The sequence below is a fragment of the Heliangelus exortis genome, chromosome 8 (genome assembly GCF_036169615.1).
Source record: "Heliangelus exortis chromosome 8, bHelExo1.hap1, whole genome shotgun sequence".
Classification (NCBI taxonomy): domain Eukaryota; kingdom Metazoa; phylum Chordata; class Aves; order Apodiformes; family Trochilidae; genus Heliangelus; species Heliangelus exortis.
Window position 1 is genome coordinate 25979228 of NC_092429.1, and position 19705 is coordinate 25998932.

Sequence of the window (19705 nt, forward strand, 5' to 3'; positions counted from 1 at the left end):
AACCCCAATTACCCTCTGCAGCTCCTTTGAAAGAATGTGCAACTGAACACATAATTATGAAATACTTTTGAATTATGAAACAATGGCAAATTAACTTGAGTGGAATCGCTAATCTCTCTTTAAAAAAATAAAAAGGAAAAATCAGTTATTAGAAAGCTGGAACCAATGAACTGGTTCTCTTGATGGCATTCATGTGAGTCCTGAGACTTCTTACACCTTATGTAAGTGTTTGACTTTCAAACTTATCTTTACCTGGTGCTGAACTTCAGAGTATTGTCTCAGTATCTTCACATTTTCTCCTACAAGTGATGCATATGATGAGCAAAACTACGAATCAGTACACTAATATTAAGTGAATTTTATGTATATTTTTGTGGCTCTTGATTTCCTTTTTTTTTGTGAAAATGATGCAGAGGGCATTGCCTTGTAACCAGAGGAAGGTTTGTCAGGTGGTCTGGGTTGGAGAGGTAGTGATGCTGGTATTTAATACTGCTTACCTTCTCACAAAGTTTCTGTCATTACAGAGAAGTTTTTAAACAGGAGATAAATTAGATATATTCCAAAGTTGTCCATATAGTATATGATTATTTTTTTAGTTCGACTCTTCTGCCAGCTCCATACAATGCTGTTGAGCTTTGCCAGTACACAGTGTTAGTTTGCTGCTCCCTTATCTCCCTTTTTTCTGGTCTCTTAGTTGATTTTCTGGGTCAAATGGATAGATACACCTCCTTCCTTTTGAAGGAAGCCAGTAGCATCCTTTCTGTCACAAAGATCGCACAGAATACAATCTGAATCCTACAAAATCAGATCTTTAACATTCTGTTTGTTCTTTGTTTCCAGTCTTCTTTTCAGGCCTTTTTCCAAGTTCAGAGGGCCTCAAAGTAATGGCTCCTCATGGAGTTCTTCTACCTGCAGAAAGACTGTTGGCCTCAGTGAGACTTAAGGAGTTGTGCAATCTTTCACTAGAAGAGAGTTAATGTAATAAAGCTTCCACTTATTTTAAGCCACTTATTTTATTTTAACTTCAGTGCACATGTAATATTTCCAGTTGGACTGTTCTATTTTTACAGCCTTATGACCTACAGTTTCACTGTTCTGCCATGAGGATGTTACCTACAATCTGTCAGAAACATCTTTTGACAGGTTAATCAAGTTTAGCTGCTGCTTCTGGGAAGGGCAGTCTTACCAGTTAAATGGTGACCTACTGGATGCTGAGTGTTGGTCCCAGCATTATGAACCCAGAAGATGTGAAGAACATTTCTTCAAAACCATGCTCTTTCTTCTTGAGTAAGTGCTGTACTATGGAAGTCTTTGTAAAACTGAGAACAGTCAGTGTGGCAGTCAGCAGGAGCCACGAGGAGCCTGTAAAATAAGACATACTCTAAAATTTTCCCTTTCCTGACCTTTATCTTACTCTCTTGATTGCAGAATAATCAAGAGTTGTCTGTTCTGAGATGGGCTCCTTCCTTCTCCAAAACTCAAGTGCTTAATGAGTGGTTTAAATGCTCTAGAGCTCTGCACAAGCTTAAGAGAGTTCTTAAATAACCCCTGTTGGAAAAAAGAAGAGGCTGTGCAGATGCTTAACTGGGCAGATAAGCCTCTAAGAGAGGCTGTCATAGAAATCTATCGCCTTCTGCAAAAGGCTGCTTAAAAGCTCCTTGGAGGAGGATATTCACCTGCTTTTCTGGGATCTTTGCCTGTGGGGTTAATGTCTGTAAGCTCTGCAGGCTGCACACTCCTCCTTCACTTACTTAGTAGTGGAAAAACTTCTCAGGTTGAGAAGCAAGACAATGACCACATGGTGGAGACAGGATCTGACGTGATGATTTGGCACCATTCCTGTGCTCTTAGAATAGTTCTTGTTTAGTAATAGTGTATGTTTTCAGTTTGGACTGCTGGATATTAAAACCCACAAGTGTTTAGGTAATTATGATCAACTTTCACATGAGCAAATTTTTTAAATATTAAGAGGAACTCTGCATGATGTGAAAACATTTATTTCCAAATGCCTGGTTAAGTACATGACCTTTGGTTTTAAAAAGTAATTATCTAGAACTTATTTCATATGGGCTTCTTTCTCTTTGCCCCTGTGGATGATTTGTGTGTACTTTCATATTTCCATTATAAAATTGCTGGAGGGATATTGCTAGCAATGATTTATATGTCTGGTGTGCATTGGTATTTTTGGTCCTGCTTCTAAAATAGATGGAGAAGTTTAAGCCGAGTCTTATAAATCAGTGTGTGGTAAATGAAGTAGGATTTTAAATAAGAGATTGTGGAAAAATGAGCTGAGCCTTCTTTTTCATAATCAGGATCATTAAACTTGGCTATGTCAGAATAGTTTTGCATACATTAGGAAAAAAATAACTCAAGTATGTGGATCAGTGGTTATAAAATGGATTGCTGAAACAGGGGTAAGGGGGTAAGGCAGTGCATTTGAAATCTAAAGCATCTGGCTGCAAATCCAACAGTGTAGATGCCAGATGCCACCTCCAAGTCACTCCAGGGATATACAGAAGTCCTTTAGGTTCAGCAAGTCCAAGCTCATCAGCATGGAACTGCTGTCATCAGGGCCTCATACAACTTTGCCTTGGATTGGGAATTACCTCTCCCTTGGAGGAAAGAGGAAGTGCAGGTTGGTTTCTGTGCCAGGAGTAATGGAGTGCAGCTCAGGACAGCTGTATTTGAAGGTTTAACTCCTTTTACTATTCTGATTTTAAGGTGTTTTGTGTCAAATGGGTTATCTGGGGTTTCATGAGTCTCTGAGCTGCCCCTTCCCTGGTGGGGACAGCAGAAGGGCAAGAGGAAACCTATTTCTGCTATGCTTGGTACCCATGTGAAGAGTGAGCATTTAAGAGAGGGATCAGAAGAGAGTTTGATTTGTTTGCATTCAGGAACAAGGTTTTAGTCAGATCAGGAGAAAGGTATCTAGAAAATAAATGAAAACTGTTTTTTCTTTTAAGTTTTTTTTCTTGAGGAAGTGCCAGAAAATACACAGGACATTAATTCCTCAGTAATCCATTAGACATTATACTCCTACTCAAAAAAATAAAAAAATCTGATCAATTTGTTAATAAGAAAATGCAATGTTTGTGATGGCTTCTAGTTCTGCCTCTCATTTATAAATTGTATGTTCATATCAAATTCTCTCTGATAGGAAATATAAATTGTTAATGTTATAACTGTATGGAATAAAATGTTGACTTCAGATGGGAGTAGAAACTGAGAGTACCAGGACCTTAATTTACTGCTGCTGGTGCTCTAGTATTATCAGTGTCATGTCTAAAATTCACAGCCAGGCATTTTTTCTGTTAAAACTAAACATAGAAAGCAAAATAAATGTTGTACTTGCCATGGGTTTTTTATCCCAGTTGAAAGAAGGGTTTCTTGTTAATGAAGCAAACTTCAGTACTGCTACAGTTGTGACCTCTAGTGGAAAAATTCTGTTTGTGATCATAATGGTGATGCATCAAATTGTAAAGTAATTCATGGAGTATTGCAATATTCATAATGTCTAATGTTGTAGCATTTCCAAGACTCATTAATGGTAAAATCCCTTCAAGGCACCATACTCTCAATGTAAAAAAATTAAAATCTCTTCCCAAGAATGCCTCTGAATAGTCTGAGCAGATTTTTATAAAAGCTACTTTTTATAGCAATATGATCTCAGGCTTTCAGGAAGAGGCTTGGAAAAATACTTAATTGCAGAAGCAGAAATTTCTTGGAGAAGATTCCCTTACAAAATCTCCTATTGTTACCCACACCATGTATTGCAGTGATAGTATTACTTGTGTTCAAATCTGCTGATTCCTTTTAAGATCTCAGCCCTGTAAGACATTCCATGGAAAGATTTATTGTGCCATTAAACAAGCAGGCAAGAAGATTTGTAAAATACAGTCTGGGAAAGCAATCCTAGTACAGCAATCAAGAAATGCATGTGGTATTTTTCATATTTGGGTGAACACAAATATTTGTAGTCTTAAATAATCAAGAGATATGGGATACAGGAGGGAGGCAGTGTGGGTACTGCCAGCCTGCCTGTCCCCTTGTGTCCCCAGGAGTGGTTTTCGGAGCAGGACCCCCAAGAGCAGTTTTAATGAGGCTGCTCCAAAGGAGCCTCAGTTAGAGCATGTCAGGAAAATCTTAAGGTCTTGATTCTCAAAATAAAAAGGAGTTGAATAAAAGGGGAGGAATGATATTTCATATTTTTATATAAAATATAAGTGGAAATATAGCCTTTTCCCCCCCCTCTGCAATAAGTCAGTGGAGGGATTTTTGCTTTCTTTGATTTTTAAAATAATCTGATATTGTCATTGTCCACTGAGTGGATTTCTGTACACTTGAATTTTCAACTTTTGCAAATCAGAAAGTGAACTATTTGATACAGATACCAATTTGCATACTTCTCTGAAAGATTTTTGATTTTTGGCTGGTAACAGAAAAAAAGGTGTATTTTTCACTTGTAATGGTTTTTTTATTGTTTTTTATTTGTTTATTTTATTACATTTAAGCATGAAACATTGTACATGGCTAAATTGTAGCTCAGTTACTTGGCAAAAATGTTCTCAACTAGAATACTTACTATGTTTTCTTCCTGCCTTCCTTGTTACCATATTCTGCACTGCTCATTGACAGGTACTGAAACAATGGGGAGATATCCTGTCACATCCATAGTACCTGGTAAATTGAACAATGAGATTCCAAAAGCTCCAAAGAGCTGTCATCTTCCCCAGCCAGGAGTTTGGGAAACTGTGCCTTGGGGCTTTAATGATGAACTTTGAAGTGTAGGAGGGAAAAGAGTGGAATTCCCTAGAGTTTTGCAGCATACAGTTAGGATGCTACATAATGATAACTAATGGAGAATAGAGATTTGTATGCTGGGACTCATTGAAGTCTTTTTATTTTCAGGGTATGAACATCATCTTCCATGTAGCCTTGGCTCTCTTAAAGGTAAGTCATTGATTAGACTTGTTTTTTTATTTTATTAAACTGTACAGTATATTTTCTTAGCTTAATGTATCATGTCTAAAGGAACAGTAATAGTGGGACTTCTGGAGGAGGGAACAGAGGAGAGATATCATCTATTTGGATACAGATGTCTTCAAATCTACTCTTATGGTAGATCTGTTTTTTACTAATCATGTCATAAAGTTCCTGGAACAGGGAGTGCAGTCTAAGGGTTTAAATGTCTCATCTAATTACTATTAAGAAAACAATTCTGACTCATTTCACAGTATATTTATTTTCTGGCTGGGTTCTTTCATATAAATACTCAAGAAATACATTATTGAATATTGTTTGGTGTCAACTGCATGTGTAATGTTGAGAGGAGTGGAAGTCTTTTCTAATATGGGAAATTTATACCTTTGGCTTTGACACAGAGTTTACTTAAACCAACCAACTTGCAGGTAAACCGTTGCCCCTTTTGGTGGCAGTGAGATTCCTTGAAGTTGGTCTATATTAACCTTCACAAGTTGGCATTAGTTCAAATCCAAACCATGTAGAGGCATGTGATCTGCTACCTTTGAGTTCAAGTGATATTCCCATTAAATAATTTAGGCAAAAGCTCAGAACAACATGTTGCTCCTAACACAACAACCCCATACCATGGCTGCATGCTGGTCATCCTCTGTGTTTCCCTAACTCCTTCCCATTTACCTAGGAAGGGCAAACAGCTGCTGGTTGAGTTAGTAAAGTAATTCTCAGAGACACAATTTCTGTGGCACAAAGTCCTACAATGCTCTACACCAGGAACATATTGCTGTGAACAAAGTAATTAAAAATGTCCAACCATATGTATTTTCACTTGAGGTAGTAGAACTTCGGGGAGGTCCTGTGGGATGGGTATGAGATGATACAGAGCATTAGGGTAAGAAAATGTCCACCATTACTTGTGTTTTACATTAACACAGTTAATGTGTCAAATGGCATGTTTTAATATGTTTTAAATGAAGTAACCTTTAAATGTGGCATTTGTATACTGTACATTTCCAGGGACGTGCTCCTACACAAATCTAAATATGTATCTAAATAGGGGGGAGAGAAGTGTGTGTTCTTTTCTCCCTGTTTTGTAGTTGATTTGTAGCTATGTGGGCTTGTTAATTTTCTGATTCATAAGGCCAGGATGGCTAAAGGTAAATCTAGCAGGTTCTGCATGATAGAAAGTAAAGAAATGAAAGCAGAAATCCAAGTGACACACAGCAGGGAAGCTGCCATTGTAGTAGGGTCAGGTTCTGGAAAGAGACCTGAAAAAATAACTGAAAAAGAAAGAAAAGGAGGAGTACTTGCCTTGAGCTGAAAATGGCTGGCAAGGGTTTCAGAAAAGGAAACTTAAGTTGAATTAGGTTACAAAGGATGGCTCTGAGACCACGGGTATACACCCAGTGACCTGTTCTTATGTTTCCTGCTGCTGCCAGTGGGAATGATTGAACTGAGTTTAGCAGGAAAACAACTGTTGAGAAAATGTGTTAAGGCTTGGAAAGAACTAAAATCCTTAAATCACAAATGTCATACTGCAAATAGGGATTTGTGTGTGTGTGTGTGTGTATTGGATGGATTTCTTCTAACAGAAGTGCTCAGTCTTTTAATTTTTTTCTGTGTTCCCCAATATGCTGCTTAACCAATGGTCCATTCTCTTTGGGTGGTTGAAGAAAATAAAATTAAAAAAAAAAAAAAAAAAAAAAAAAAAAAAGCCAAAACCAAGTACAAACAAAATACTAATAAGTAAGGTAAATTCTAAGTCAGAAACACTCGTCTAAGAGAGCAGTTCCATGGTGGTACCAAGATGGAGCTCATATTATGTGCAATCAAATAAGCATACAGCTTGCTTTCAGTAGGAATTGCTGTTCTGTTGGAGAATAAAATTATTTTCTACTTTGAGACCTGAAATAATTTTTTTCTTCTTCAAATGTGTTCATAAGATCCCCTAGTAATTAGAAACAAAATGGTTTAGTGTATCTGTCTTAAGTTAGAGAAACTGAATGTGCATACTGCAAAAGAACCACATTAAAAACTGTGTGTTTCTCAGGTCTTGTTTATTTATGATTCTGAAGTAGATGACACCACCTCATAAGGGTCTCTCATGCACAGTTTTTTATTGTTGATTTTGATTATTGTTATCATTGTTGATTTTGAGGGAGGAATTCTTCAATGGAATATCAGAGTCTTTACTGTCCAAGTGCCATTTTCCTCACTTCTTTATGAAGCACGAGCCTCACAATCCCTCTTTAAATAGCAGCAGAAGAGATGCTTTTATCCTGCAATCCCATTTACTCCATGCAGTTTCTCACTATTAAACCAGCTGCTAGTATCCAAAGGGAATGCTTGTTAGCTGGGAAATGCCAGCACTACTTCTGTGACCCATTACACCTTGATACTGCACATTTCGGAAAACAAACATGTATTTAAGACGCGGGGGGGAATCATTTCCCTTCTCTTCTCCCACATTCTGAGGATGACTCTAAAAACAAACAGAGAGAAGATTAAAGCTCTTCAGCCATAGAGGCTTTAAGTTGTAATAGGGAATTAATTCGATTTCTTACAGAAGGAAAAGCGGTGTTCAGATATCGATGCTTTCTATGTACCCCTCTGTCCAGCTGGTGGCAGCATCTCGCAGTTTGATGGTACTGGTGTAATGACATCCTGTAGGGATGATGCCTGAATTAGCATTTAGCAAACTGAGCTGAGAGGAAATCAAATCTCTCACCTTCCTTTTCCTGAGCATCAGAAAATACAGTGAAGCTCTGGGGTATGAAGGGAATCCCACTGCTGAAAAAGGCAGCAAAGTGGTTTAGAACAACTCCACGGGCAACATTGATATTTCCATTTAAAAAAACTCAGTTAATAACATTGAGAATTAAAGGAAGATGTACCATTGCAGTGTAAGCAAACTGTCTGGTCCCTTTTGCCATCAACTAGTTAGTTTCTGTATTGGAAATTACACTAAGAAATAAATATCAATGAGGTTTGTTTTACATGTTGTTATTTCAGTAATTATTTCCTTAGTCTTCTGTTTCTGATCTTGCTACCTTAGCAAAAGCAGCTAAATCCATGCTTTATTCTGGAATAAGCGAACTGAGGCAAGTGAAACATGAGCAGGTGAAACATGAGCAGTGTTCTTCAGGTTTCACTGCATGTCATCACGTAATAACTGTAAATTACACACAAAAAAGACAGTGCTATTGCTTGATTGTTTCTGTTGACACCTTTCAGTCTCAGTGCTGTTTGTGTCAGTCTGTACCCAACAGGTTAGGGAGAAGAATATCAGTGACATAGGCAGGGACAGCAACTGTCAATTCAAGTGGTTGATGCAGAGGTTCCCTAGATTTAAAAAAAAAAATAATCTCAAATGACAGGACCTCCTGGATGAAAGAAATGCTTCTCTGCTATAATGCCATTAAGTGTCATGGCATCCACTTCTTAAGTCAGGAACAGCAGTAATATTGCTGGAGGTGGAAGGCTATTTCCCTTATTTCAGTTTAAATTCATCACTCATGGTTTTGCACTCCTCTACTGTTACATCAGCATTGCCTTAAGCAGTCCTCTTTGAGCAACACTCACATAGGTGTTTCTCACCCTGAAGTATTTATATGTATCATTCATATTGCTGACTAAAGAAACCAATATTCTGAGTGTTCTTAAACACTAGAGCATCTTACTAAGTTGTCTTCTGCATCTCCTTAGTTCTGTATTAATCTCTGTAGAGGGGAATGACTGGACCTTTAAGAGAGTTCTGTATTTGATTGCTTGTTAAACTATTTCAGACTGTATGAAAGAGCTGGATTTTTTTTTTAAACAGGTCTTAATAATTATATGGAATTAAAAATAATATCGCTTGATATTAATGAGATTTTAATAGTTTTTTTTTTAAAGTAAGCAGTGGAACAAGCCTTAATCATCTGCAAAATGCACAATAAAACAAAAAAAAGGAATAAACATTTGCTTGTGGTATATCTTTAAATATATTTGAATATGTGGTTTGGGACGAAGAATATTCAGTTTTATTTATTTCTAGAAATCCTACTTTATCTGGTAACAATGCAGAATGTTTTGTTCTCTTATTTGTATGAGGTAGTTTGTGTGAAATACAGCTAACCAGGGTATTCCAGAAATACCATTTCACCACCAAAGATGAGGACTTATATAAGTAAAATTTTTAAATACAATTATGACATACTTCCATATACTTCTGTATACATTTATATTTCACTTCTTAATGAACATATATTCAGTTATGAATTTCTTTTTCTGCTTGCAAGACATTAACTGACCTAACCTGTCTTGAATTCTATCTGTAACTTATCTCCTGAATTACCACTTGCACCAACTCAGAACTTTAAAATTAGATCTGAAATTTTGTTCTGCCCTAAAGGCACAGCTCAAAAATTTATGCACTTGAGAACTGGACATACCCAAAGATAGCCAGAGCAGTCATCCATTTTTGTGCATCTCAGATGCTGCTCTTCATGTTAAATTCTCACTATTTCTCCAGGGAACTGTGTGGCTTGCAGTGTAAACCAAAGTGGCCAATGTGACATCTCTTGAGTTTATGCCTCCTTTTATAACCTGCTTCTGAATTATCACTTCTCTTTATTTAGCCTGGAGCATCAGTGTTTAAAAAGTAGTGTAGTTTTGTAAAAAAACAAACAAGAAAAAAGCCAAAGGGTGCAAGGCATATCAGCAAGTAATGAACCAAGTTTTATCAGTCAGATAAAAACAAGCAGTAAAAATAAGAGGATATAACTGAACAGCTGAATTCTTACTTATCTTAGTGAAGTAAGATACAAATGCTTCATATCATCTTACAGCTAAACTTCTGAGGATGTAAATGAATGGCAGGCAGATGCTTGTTTTAGGTAAAACTTGCTTATTGTCATTGCAGATAATTAAAAATATGAGTTGTCTTTCAGTTGGGGATGAAATTATGATGACAGCTGTGAAAAGTGCATTGAGTGTGTAGGCAATGGAGCTTAACCCTTGTCTCCCAGAGATAAAACAGCTATTTCATTCTCTCCTGCATCCCTTTGCATTTGCAGTGATGTGAGGAGCCTGAACTGAGTTTTAAATTAGCTCTGCTGTGAGACAGAGGATGGAGAAATTGAAATACAAGACTCCTTTCCAACCTGAACGGGTTTTGACTCTAGCTGATCTGGTTCAGTCCACAAGAACCAGTACTTGGTGACTTGTTGGAGATTGTATCTCTAGAGAAATCTGTACCCAAAAATGTCCAGAATCAATCAACTTCCAGACTATTGATTTTCTAGCCCTAATATAACCAGTTTTCTGTTTTTAAATATCCACTATTATTTGCATGCTAAAAATCCGTCCTTTCCTGACTACTTTCTTAGCCCATTTGCTTGCCTCCTCACACCTAAAATCAGTTCAATTTCAATGAGCTGAATGTTCAGTATACATTTTTAATGTTGAGGGAGAGCAGACATTCTCTTTTCTTTTCTCTCTCTGAAAGCAGAGAAGGCATGGAAGCATGTTGGACTGCAGCACTGAACTCTGATTTATCTATTAATGGCATTTCTCTGTTATACTTCTTTTCATAGCTGATATTGGAAACTGGAGATGGTGTTCTCAGGACTATATATATAGTTATGATACATATATATTTTTTTTTTCAGTATCCTGTATATGACTCATGGACCTAGCAAACCCTGTAATTCTATTGGGAATTTATTTCTTAAGTATGTAATTGAAGGAAATAAAAACATGAAAATATTCATTCCAGGTCAGACTTTTAGGCTTATCTACCCCAGTATCTTATTGCCAACAGTGGATACACAAGAAAGACTGTAAGAACGGGATAAGGTTGCTCCTTTTTTTCTGCAGCAATTTGTTTCTCAGGGGCTTTCTGAGAAAGAAGTAATCTCATTAATAACTTTATATGGATCGTTATTCCATGGGATTTTTGCTGTGACTTTTTGATATTAGGCACAGAGATTTTCTCAGCTTAATTATGGGTTGTGTGAAGATGTGTTTCATGTTGTTTGCTTTAAACCTGTCACCTGTGAGCTCTAGGAGGTTCCTGGTGCCTGTGCTGAAAGACATTTTGGGCAGTTGGTACCTCTTCACAATCTCCACATCATTCATGATTTTTTAGATCTACAACACCCCTCATCAACAGCCTATTGTGCAGGCCTAATATAACCTTAAGTCTATTTTTATATCCTCATTTGAAAGCCTCTGATGAGCCTCATTCCATCTCTGTGTGCTGTTGTCAATTATCTCCTTTTAGAGATGGGAGGACCACAGTAATGTGTAATATCAAAGGTGAAAACACATCATAGAGTTACACTGTAGAATAATGACATTCCCTGTTTAGATTTCTATTCCTTTCCTATTATTTCCTACCAGGTGATTTACTTCATTGCCCTCTGCAGTGCACTGAGCTGTTGTTTCCATAGAACTGCCCACAGTGACTGCAAGATTCATTCCTGAGTAGCAATTGTCAGCCCAGAGTCTATAACTTATATGTGAAATTGATACTGTTCCCCATATGCATCCATTTACATTTATCTATATTGACTTCCATTTGCTGCAATATTGCCCAGTCATGCAGTCTCTTACGGTCCTTCTGCTGTTCTTTACTGTAAGTTCCCATCTTCAGAGTCCTAAATAATTTAGTAGCATTTGCAAACACTGTCGCCTCACCATTCCCCCTCTTTTCCAAGCCATTTAAGAACAGGCCAATCAGCATGAGCCCAGCACACATCATTGATGGGTTCTACTGGGAAAATACATTGTTTTATCATGTTCCCTCTAATAATGATAAAGATATGAATGTCACTAAATTCATATTACACAGTTGTGATTGGACATGGAGAACAGAAAATACTAAGTGATTTCTGGTAAGGTAAGAGGTAAAGTTCTTATTGTGGGCATGATTAGTATGGATTTTTAGAGTTGTTTTGGTGCAGAATTTTTGTTACCTTTTTATAGGAGTAAACTTGAAAGAGCACTTCATTTTTTGTTCTTCCAGTTTTAGAGTCTACTTAGCTTTTCAAAGTCAGTAATTTTTGCCACAAATATGCTAAGGGCAATCCAATTTTATTTTTTAATTTATTTTATTTTATCATTCATCAGCATTGATCAACTGATGTAGCAATTACAAAATGTTTGGTTTATCTCTGTACTAACTTTTCAGTACTGTGCCCCATTAACAAAAAAATTTTATATTCCTTAAATCCAAAGCACAGGTTAGGAGGTGAGATCAGGGCTGCTTTTTCTGGAAGGACTGTGGCAAGATGGGACACAGAGGGATATCCTATGGGGAGAGCATGGTCCTATAGGGAGAACAAAAAAAGGGAGCAGAGGAGGAGAGAAAAATCTATAGCGCTCATGTAGGGTTGTCAGTTTAAAATTATGCACAGTGGGCAAGTTGCCAGATATTACAGCAAGTTGCCATGCCTTGTTAAACATGCAAGTGAGAACACTGTTATCTGAGTATTAAACCAGTATGAACACCTAAAACTAACAGATTTATGTTCAGGCTTTGTGTTTGAACTCATTTATGTTCTGCTGTGTTCCATATGTTCTTCTAATTTGGTGTATTTTAAAGTACAAAGATTTATAAAGGACTCCCCATCATGATCTTTGGTATCTCACTACAGAATCCATAAAATACAGATAATTTCAAGTCATATTTTGGATGGTTTTATTTGCTAAGAGAGTATTTTTCAATTAGCCACTTCTTCTGAGTTCAGTGGACCTCAGCTGTGTAAGCCTGGGCAGATCTTGGCTGCAACAGCACCAGGTGAGCAGACATTTCATGGATAGGGAATCCAGAACCAGAATTTAACTGCACTGTGGATCAGACAGCCTGAAACACAGAAATCAAAGAACGAGTTTACCCTAAGACATTCTACTTAGTGTGCAAGTCACTGCCTTTTGGGCCAGTTTTCATTTCTGAACTGGCTTCTGTCTGGCCCTTCTGAAGAAAAGGACAGTAATGGCAGAGATAAGAGTTCTTCATCAGGTTTGGATAAAAAATAAGATGTATGTTCAGTGAGGACACAGAAATATTTAAGAACGTAGGAAGTATATTGTCTCAAACTACAAATCTAAATGACAGTTCACTGCTATGTTGTGTGAAAGGAATTCCTGAATATTAAGGAGCATTGGATTTCATCTGATAATGAAGGAATTTTTTGTCAAGTCTTGTAAATCTTCAGATTTTAGAGACCACTTTTTACACAAAATATGCAGGCTGATGTAGAAATCATAATTATGATAGTAGACCATATCTCCTGGGAACCTCAGCCTGTAGTTAATCTTCCTCATTCTTGAAAAATTGTGCCTTATTTCTTAACCTGAATTAATCTGGTTTTAGCCTCTAGCTATGGAAACCTATTAGAACTTTCTAGACTTAAAGACTTTATTTAATAATCACTAAGCCCAGACCTTACCCAAAATGAACCAAGCCTGAATTTCTGTAAGGATGAGAGTTAGCTATTTATTAAACTAGACTAGTTATTAAACTCCGATTTATGCTAGAAATAATTTAGGGCTTTTAAATGGATGGTGCTCTGAATTATTGGTACTCTTGCCTGTTTGACCCACAAATCACTAGTGATTCTGCCTGTCCACCTTAGTGCTTCTGTCCAGTTCTGTAAATTGCTTCCCAATACACACAGTACAGTGCCCTTATTTCTCCCTTTTTAATGCTTTGAGTAATGTTTTTGTTCACATGTGGAAAATAGAATGTATTGTTTGTAGAGTATCATGCTCACTAGTGTGTGTTCATATTAGACAGAAACACTTTAAAAAATTAGAGAAAATATGAAGAGCTACTTCCTTTTCTTTAAACCCTTCCACCCTACAGACTGGTAAGCTCAAAGTTTAACCTGTGATGGATAACTGGTCAGCATCAGGGATTTGCCTGTACACATAATAACAGGACAGATAATATACCAAAATCTCTCAAACTGTATGCTAAGGGAGTCTGATGAGTCTAGGAGAGTTCCCATCACAATCTTCACTTTAGTTTTGGACTTGAATGAAATATGTGTTGGAAAAAGTAAATATCCCTCATCTCAGCTGTGACAGAAACCCTACAGGCTCTACCTCTTCAAAGGTCACAAGTCCATAGGGAAGCTTTTCATCTGCAGAACAGTGTTTCACAACCTGAGATACTTAAATCAGCTTTCAGAAGACCATTGATATGAAATAACTTATGCAATACTTCACAAAGTTTGCAGGTGCTTTAGTTGACTTAAATCCGATATCACTGGGGGGTAAATCATTCATTTGTCACTGTCAGTCATCTTTGGCCTCTGACTTCTGCTGGTTCTGCTTTATCCACTTTCCCACTTGCTTCATGTGTCACCATCAGTCCAGGTGACCTGTGTGGGTGTGGCTACTATTGGTAATAATGTCCTTATATTGTCCTTTTTTAAAAAAAAAATCTATCCAAGAAAATGAATTTGTGTTTGAAAGGACTCCAGTATGGGTAGTGTATCAGACTGAAGGCACTTAATTTATTTTTTTAATTTTCTCAGCTTTTTGAAGTACTCACCTAGGTTTGTTCATGGTAACTGAAAATTAGTGTCATATTTTAACTGTTCATGAACATGTTTATTATTTCAATTCAATGATGCCATGCTATGGATTTTTACTTGGCCTTATTTTCATATTTTTTCTTGATATGTTAAATGGAGTGTTAAATATGCATTTGCAGACATGTTTGCAGTTAATGTGCTTTAGCTCCATTGAGCCCCTCCCAATTTTTTAAATTACCACCTTTCTACCTGTTAGCTAGGTATGAAATATTTCATGGGCTCCGAGGGGAAGTGCAATGGTTCTGTTACAGAGCTGATTTTAGAATTCAGCAATTGGAAGATGAAGCAGCACAAAAACCTGCTTTCTAAAATCCAAACCTGTGAAATGAAGCCGTCCCTGCCGGGCTGGCTGTAACAGATGGCAGAGGCACCTGGCCTTTTCCTTCCTTCTGCAGGAGCCATGCGAGGTGGCTGAAGATGTGACATCATAGCCTTTTCCTTACAAATGTGCACTTTATTTCGAGAACCCATTCAAACGTGTGTGCTGACATCATTCCTTCCCTCCCTCCCCATCCTCTCCAAATTTAGAAATGCATTCTAAGAAAATCAGGCTTGAAATTCTCATTATTTCATTATTTAATCCAACCCTGCCCAGGCTCTGCAAAGATGGGCTGTGGCTCTCAGCTTCTTGGATGCTGCATGCTGCTCTCCCCTCACCAGCACTTCCTCACAACATCCTTATCCCTCTCCCACTCATCATTTGGAAGGGATGAGGGGCTCCTGCCCTACCTGTCTGTCTCCGGGTTTCCCTGAGCCGGCATTTGCATTATTTGGAAGCAGATGGACCAGAAGTCATGCTACGGGCTGGCAAGCGGGGTTCCTCCCAACCATCGGATGTCAGAGCCCCGCAGTTCATATTTCATGAGCCTGGGATTCAACAGAAAAAAGCCTTCAAAAGATTGAAGGGTGACAGGGAGGGGGAGCTCAGCCGTCCAGCCGCTCACTATTGGCTTCTTATTACAGCATTCTCCCCCGAGACGCTCCCTGCATGCTCATTCACGCCCCCTCCTCCCAGCCCCCCCTGCCTACCCCTTCATTACCGATTCCCAGCGAGCAGCAGCAGCGGCAGCCGCCGGGATCGTCAGGGAGCAGGGATTGCAATGAGCTCATCCTTTTTCTCTGTGCAGCTTCGGGACTGCCCTGGCTTTATTGCTCTTATCGTTGCTGCTGGCACACACAGCCACGCACCCTGGGCCCTGAAAGCTTTCCACTGCCCTGCTTCCATTCCAGGTCGCCTGCACTGATTTTCTGCCATTTTCCTGCTTTTTAAAGGACATTTTTAGATCCATGTTTTCTCGGGTTTGTTTTTCCAATTTACTTCGGACTCTGACTGAGGCAGCACAGCGGATCATATTTTTCCTTGATTCTTAGCAAAAAGCCTTTTCCCTTCCCAAAGAGAGAGCCACGGGCGTTGCTGTAGGGGAGCCCATCCCCAGGATCTCGAGCCTGGCCTCTCCTCCCCTTCCACTTTTTGAAATTGCAGTTCAAAGCCTGTTCTCCTCAATCTGGATTCTTATTACTTCCTGCTAATGGATGAAGGGGTACCTTGCAAAACCCCAGCTGCCAAGCTCACACCACCTGTCAAAAAGTCCCAGGACATGCACGACGAGAGAAGCAAGCTGGTGAATGAGTATGCGTGTCGGGTGCTGGAACTTCTGGGGATGGGGCATCGCCTGTTTGTGCCTCGGCTGCTTGCGGTGAGATCACATTTTCTTGACACTAAACCATTGCTAAGTTATCATCTTCCTCGACAAACCTGCTTCCCCTCCCTTCCCCCCTACCAGGATTCTTGACATGGAATGGAGGCGTGAGAGGTCTCTTATTTTTTCCTCTCAGTTTCTCATAACCCATCTGCTAAGCACCGAGTCTTTCATGTTAGTCAGGAGAGCTGGACACTAGACCTGCTAATAGGGATCAGTGCCACTCCTTAACTGGCTTGAAGGGTTCACAGCCATGGGTGCCTTGTAAAAAAACCCACAACACCACATTTCCTAAAGCCATGAATGCTTTTGTTCTTAATCCTTATTCCATGTAAGCAGCATGCCCTGTCTACTTCTAAATACTGATGTTCAGCATTTCAAATTTTATTCTTGTGACATCAAAGATTAGTTTTAAACATTTATAAAAAATCAAGTTACGTTGATGTATTTTGGCTTTCTACTGTTTGATTTGGAAAAGGCAGTTGACACTATGTATAAAAATTTAAAATACAAGTGTTGAATTGTCTGGGAAATAAATTGTTAAAGGTGTTTGTATCTGTCATGGCAAATTATCTGTATGGGAAGTGGCCTGAAATTGGTGTGGCATGTTAGTGGAGTACAGAGAAGTATGCTTTGATGATTTCCACAGAGCCACAAAACAGTGGTGAACCCAGCACTCAGTACCTAATCCTAGCTGGGTGTGCTCTGGGCACTTTAACTAAACCTGGCTTGAAGGTGCACTTGGTCACTGGCCTTGTACACCAAGACGTCATTTTTCTGATGCATACAAAGACAGTTCATTACTGATCCCATCCTGTTTTCCAGCCTTCCCTGGATTTCCATGCCCTGTGCAATCCTATATTGTAGTTATATGGAATTGTGCCACTGAAACACGTCCTCCCACCCATGTCCTATGGTACCCTCACATCAGTGAATGTGCTCTGTGTATTAAATAATGTTCAGTGTAAAAGAAGGAAAAAAGGTGGTTGGTTGAACCAGTGTGTCCCTGTGCTGTGGCATGTTAGATAATAATGATAATGATGATGATGATAATAATAATAATAAATCTCAAACTGATTGATTGCTAGTAAAAGTACAGATGAATTTGGCTATCTACAGTCTCTTGCAGAACTGGGTGTAGTGGCTAGTAACACGTGGTTGTATCCAGGTTACCTCCTAGAGTAATGCTTACAAAGCATTACACATTCCAAGTGTACTGAAAGACTCCTCCATCCCATCCTGCTGCTTTAGTGCTGATGGTCTCTTGGGCCTGGACTGCCAAATCGTTCTAAATTGTTCAGTGATGAGCTTAAGGAAAGCAGAGACAAAACCACTAAGCTCTTTTTCACTTGACTTAATCAGGCTTTGTATTTGGCTCTCCAGGAGGAGAGTACCAGGGAATTTAGCACACTTCATCACCCAGGCAGCTTCACTTTGCTCAATGGCCTAATATTGTATATTAGAGAAGGAGGAAAAGACAAAGCAATACAAAATAATGCTTGTGTTAATAGAGGGCCTTGTGGACTCAATATGATTCCCTGACAGCTTTTATTAGCTAAATATACCTCTTCTGACATATATCCTTTTTGACATAAATCGCTTCCACACAGGAGGAGAGACTCTGATGCTGATGATTTTTTAAAAATGAAAAATCTCTAAGGACTAAGAATTTGTACTTTAATCAGAACTGAAGATACTTCAAAACCTTGGTGATTCATAAGATTAAGAACTGGATTCTTTTTTACAAGCCTAAGCTTCTCCCTTGCCATCACTGTGGGAGTAAATGTCTAGGATGGGGAGATGCAAGGTGGTGTGAGAATCTACAACCTTGATACCACCCTTAGAAAAATTCGGATCACCTACTCACTGCACCAGCTAACTACAATGGTAGTCAAGTGAAACAGCACTAATTCTTTATCCCTCTGGGACCACCATGAGTGGATGAAGCTTGTAGATTTTGTGTTTTCACCTAGCCACATTCATCAGCATTTTATCTGGCAGAATGAACCTTACCTTTGTAAGTCTGCAGCTACATGTAAGCACAATGATTGAGCAGAGGGATGCTACTGGGTGTACCCAAGATTATTGTCATATTTCTGGATGCCAACTCATTGCACACAAAACGAAAACTTTTTTTTTTTTTTTTTTTTTTTTTTTAATTACATTAATAACACCTTTGCAATAAACAAAGGGGACAGATTTTATTCAGAAAAAAGTGACTTTGACTGTATAGCTTTCACAGTAAAGAAATGGACATAAGCAACACCAATACAAGGAGTATTTTGATGTATTGTGCTAGAGGAATATTCCAGTTCAGCTGTAGTAGTGTAGCTTTACCCATCAAACCTTCCTGGATCCCAAGTTTATCCATCCTTGCCCTTCTTGGCAGCACAGAAGGGCAAATTCACCCTCTTGAGTCTCCTCAGGGAGTCTTGGACCTGGTTTCACATCTGGGGCTCATCTTTAAGCGCAGCACAGGGCAAAGTTGTACAACATGCAGTGCTGTGATCTTGTTGCTACCAGTGGAAGCAGAACTATCAGGTTAGAAGAAACAGCTCATGTACCTTGATTTTCCATTGCGTATCTTCTTTGAAGAACTTAAAAGTGCATCTGGGTCCATTACAGATTAAAGATAACGTTCTGAAAAAAAATCAGTGTAAGGAAACTTGCAAGCATTCTTGATTTACACATAGCATACTAAGTAGTGGAGTAGAGTTTGGCCAGATCCTTTTCAGCCTTTAACCTGGTCTTGTTCCTGACACATGTTCATTGAAGTGTAAAACTGGCACTTTATACTGATGTTCTATAGAAATTCTAAACATATATATACTATATATACTATTCTATAAACATAGAATTCTATGGAAATTAGTAATCTTTATCTGTTTCTGTGAAGGGGGAACAATTAAATTAAGAAAATGTAGTGTGGTTGATCAGGAATTTCTTCTGCTATATTAGTTCCCAGGTGTTTAAGGAGATATAGTCAGTATTAAGTGAGACTGCAAATTAATAATTAAAGACAGAGAAATTAAATTAAAGATAAAGGCCAAGGCATTGTCCTTTGTCTTAATCATATTTTCCTTAATATTTTTGGGAAAGTAGTAATAACATCATTTAACCTAACAATTTATTTCAAAATTAACATCATTTAAGTCTCTCAAATTCTGTTCTTATTTTCTAAATATTTTCAGTTTTCCAGAACTTTACCTTCAGGTTTGAAAAGGTCCCTATTACCTCTGGGAAAGCTCTTTCCCATAGTTTCAACTAATCCATGGAAGATAATTTTACAAATGTATTGAAATATGTAGGTGATGTGGGAAGGGCATCTGAGGAGGATATATGTAGACAAACCCTAAAAAGCAAGCTGAGACTTTTAAAAGATAATGTTTTGGTCACAGTTTCTCTTTTGCCTGGTTTAAAAAAATATATATTTGAACCAAA

The 19705-nt window shown here is 38.3% G+C and overlaps 1 protein-coding gene across 5 annotated transcripts in view; it reads left to right on the forward strand.

Moving 5' to 3' along the window:
• RABGAP1L (RAB GTPase activating protein 1 like) overlaps nucleotides 1-19705 on the forward strand; it is a 232724-nt gene that overhangs the window by 149499 nt on the left and 63520 nt on the right. For 4 of the 5 annotated variants that reach the window (XM_071751126.1, XM_071751128.1, XM_071751127.1 and 1 more), the window contains one exon: nucleotides 4909-4950. In XM_071751126.1, the coding sequence (XP_071607227.1) occupies nucleotides 4909-4950 (42 nt within the window). Of the gene's footprint in view, nucleotides 1-4908; nucleotides 4951-15598; nucleotides 16262-19705 lie in introns of those variants that run through there. The other variant, XM_071751130.1, reaches the window with a different exon arrangement.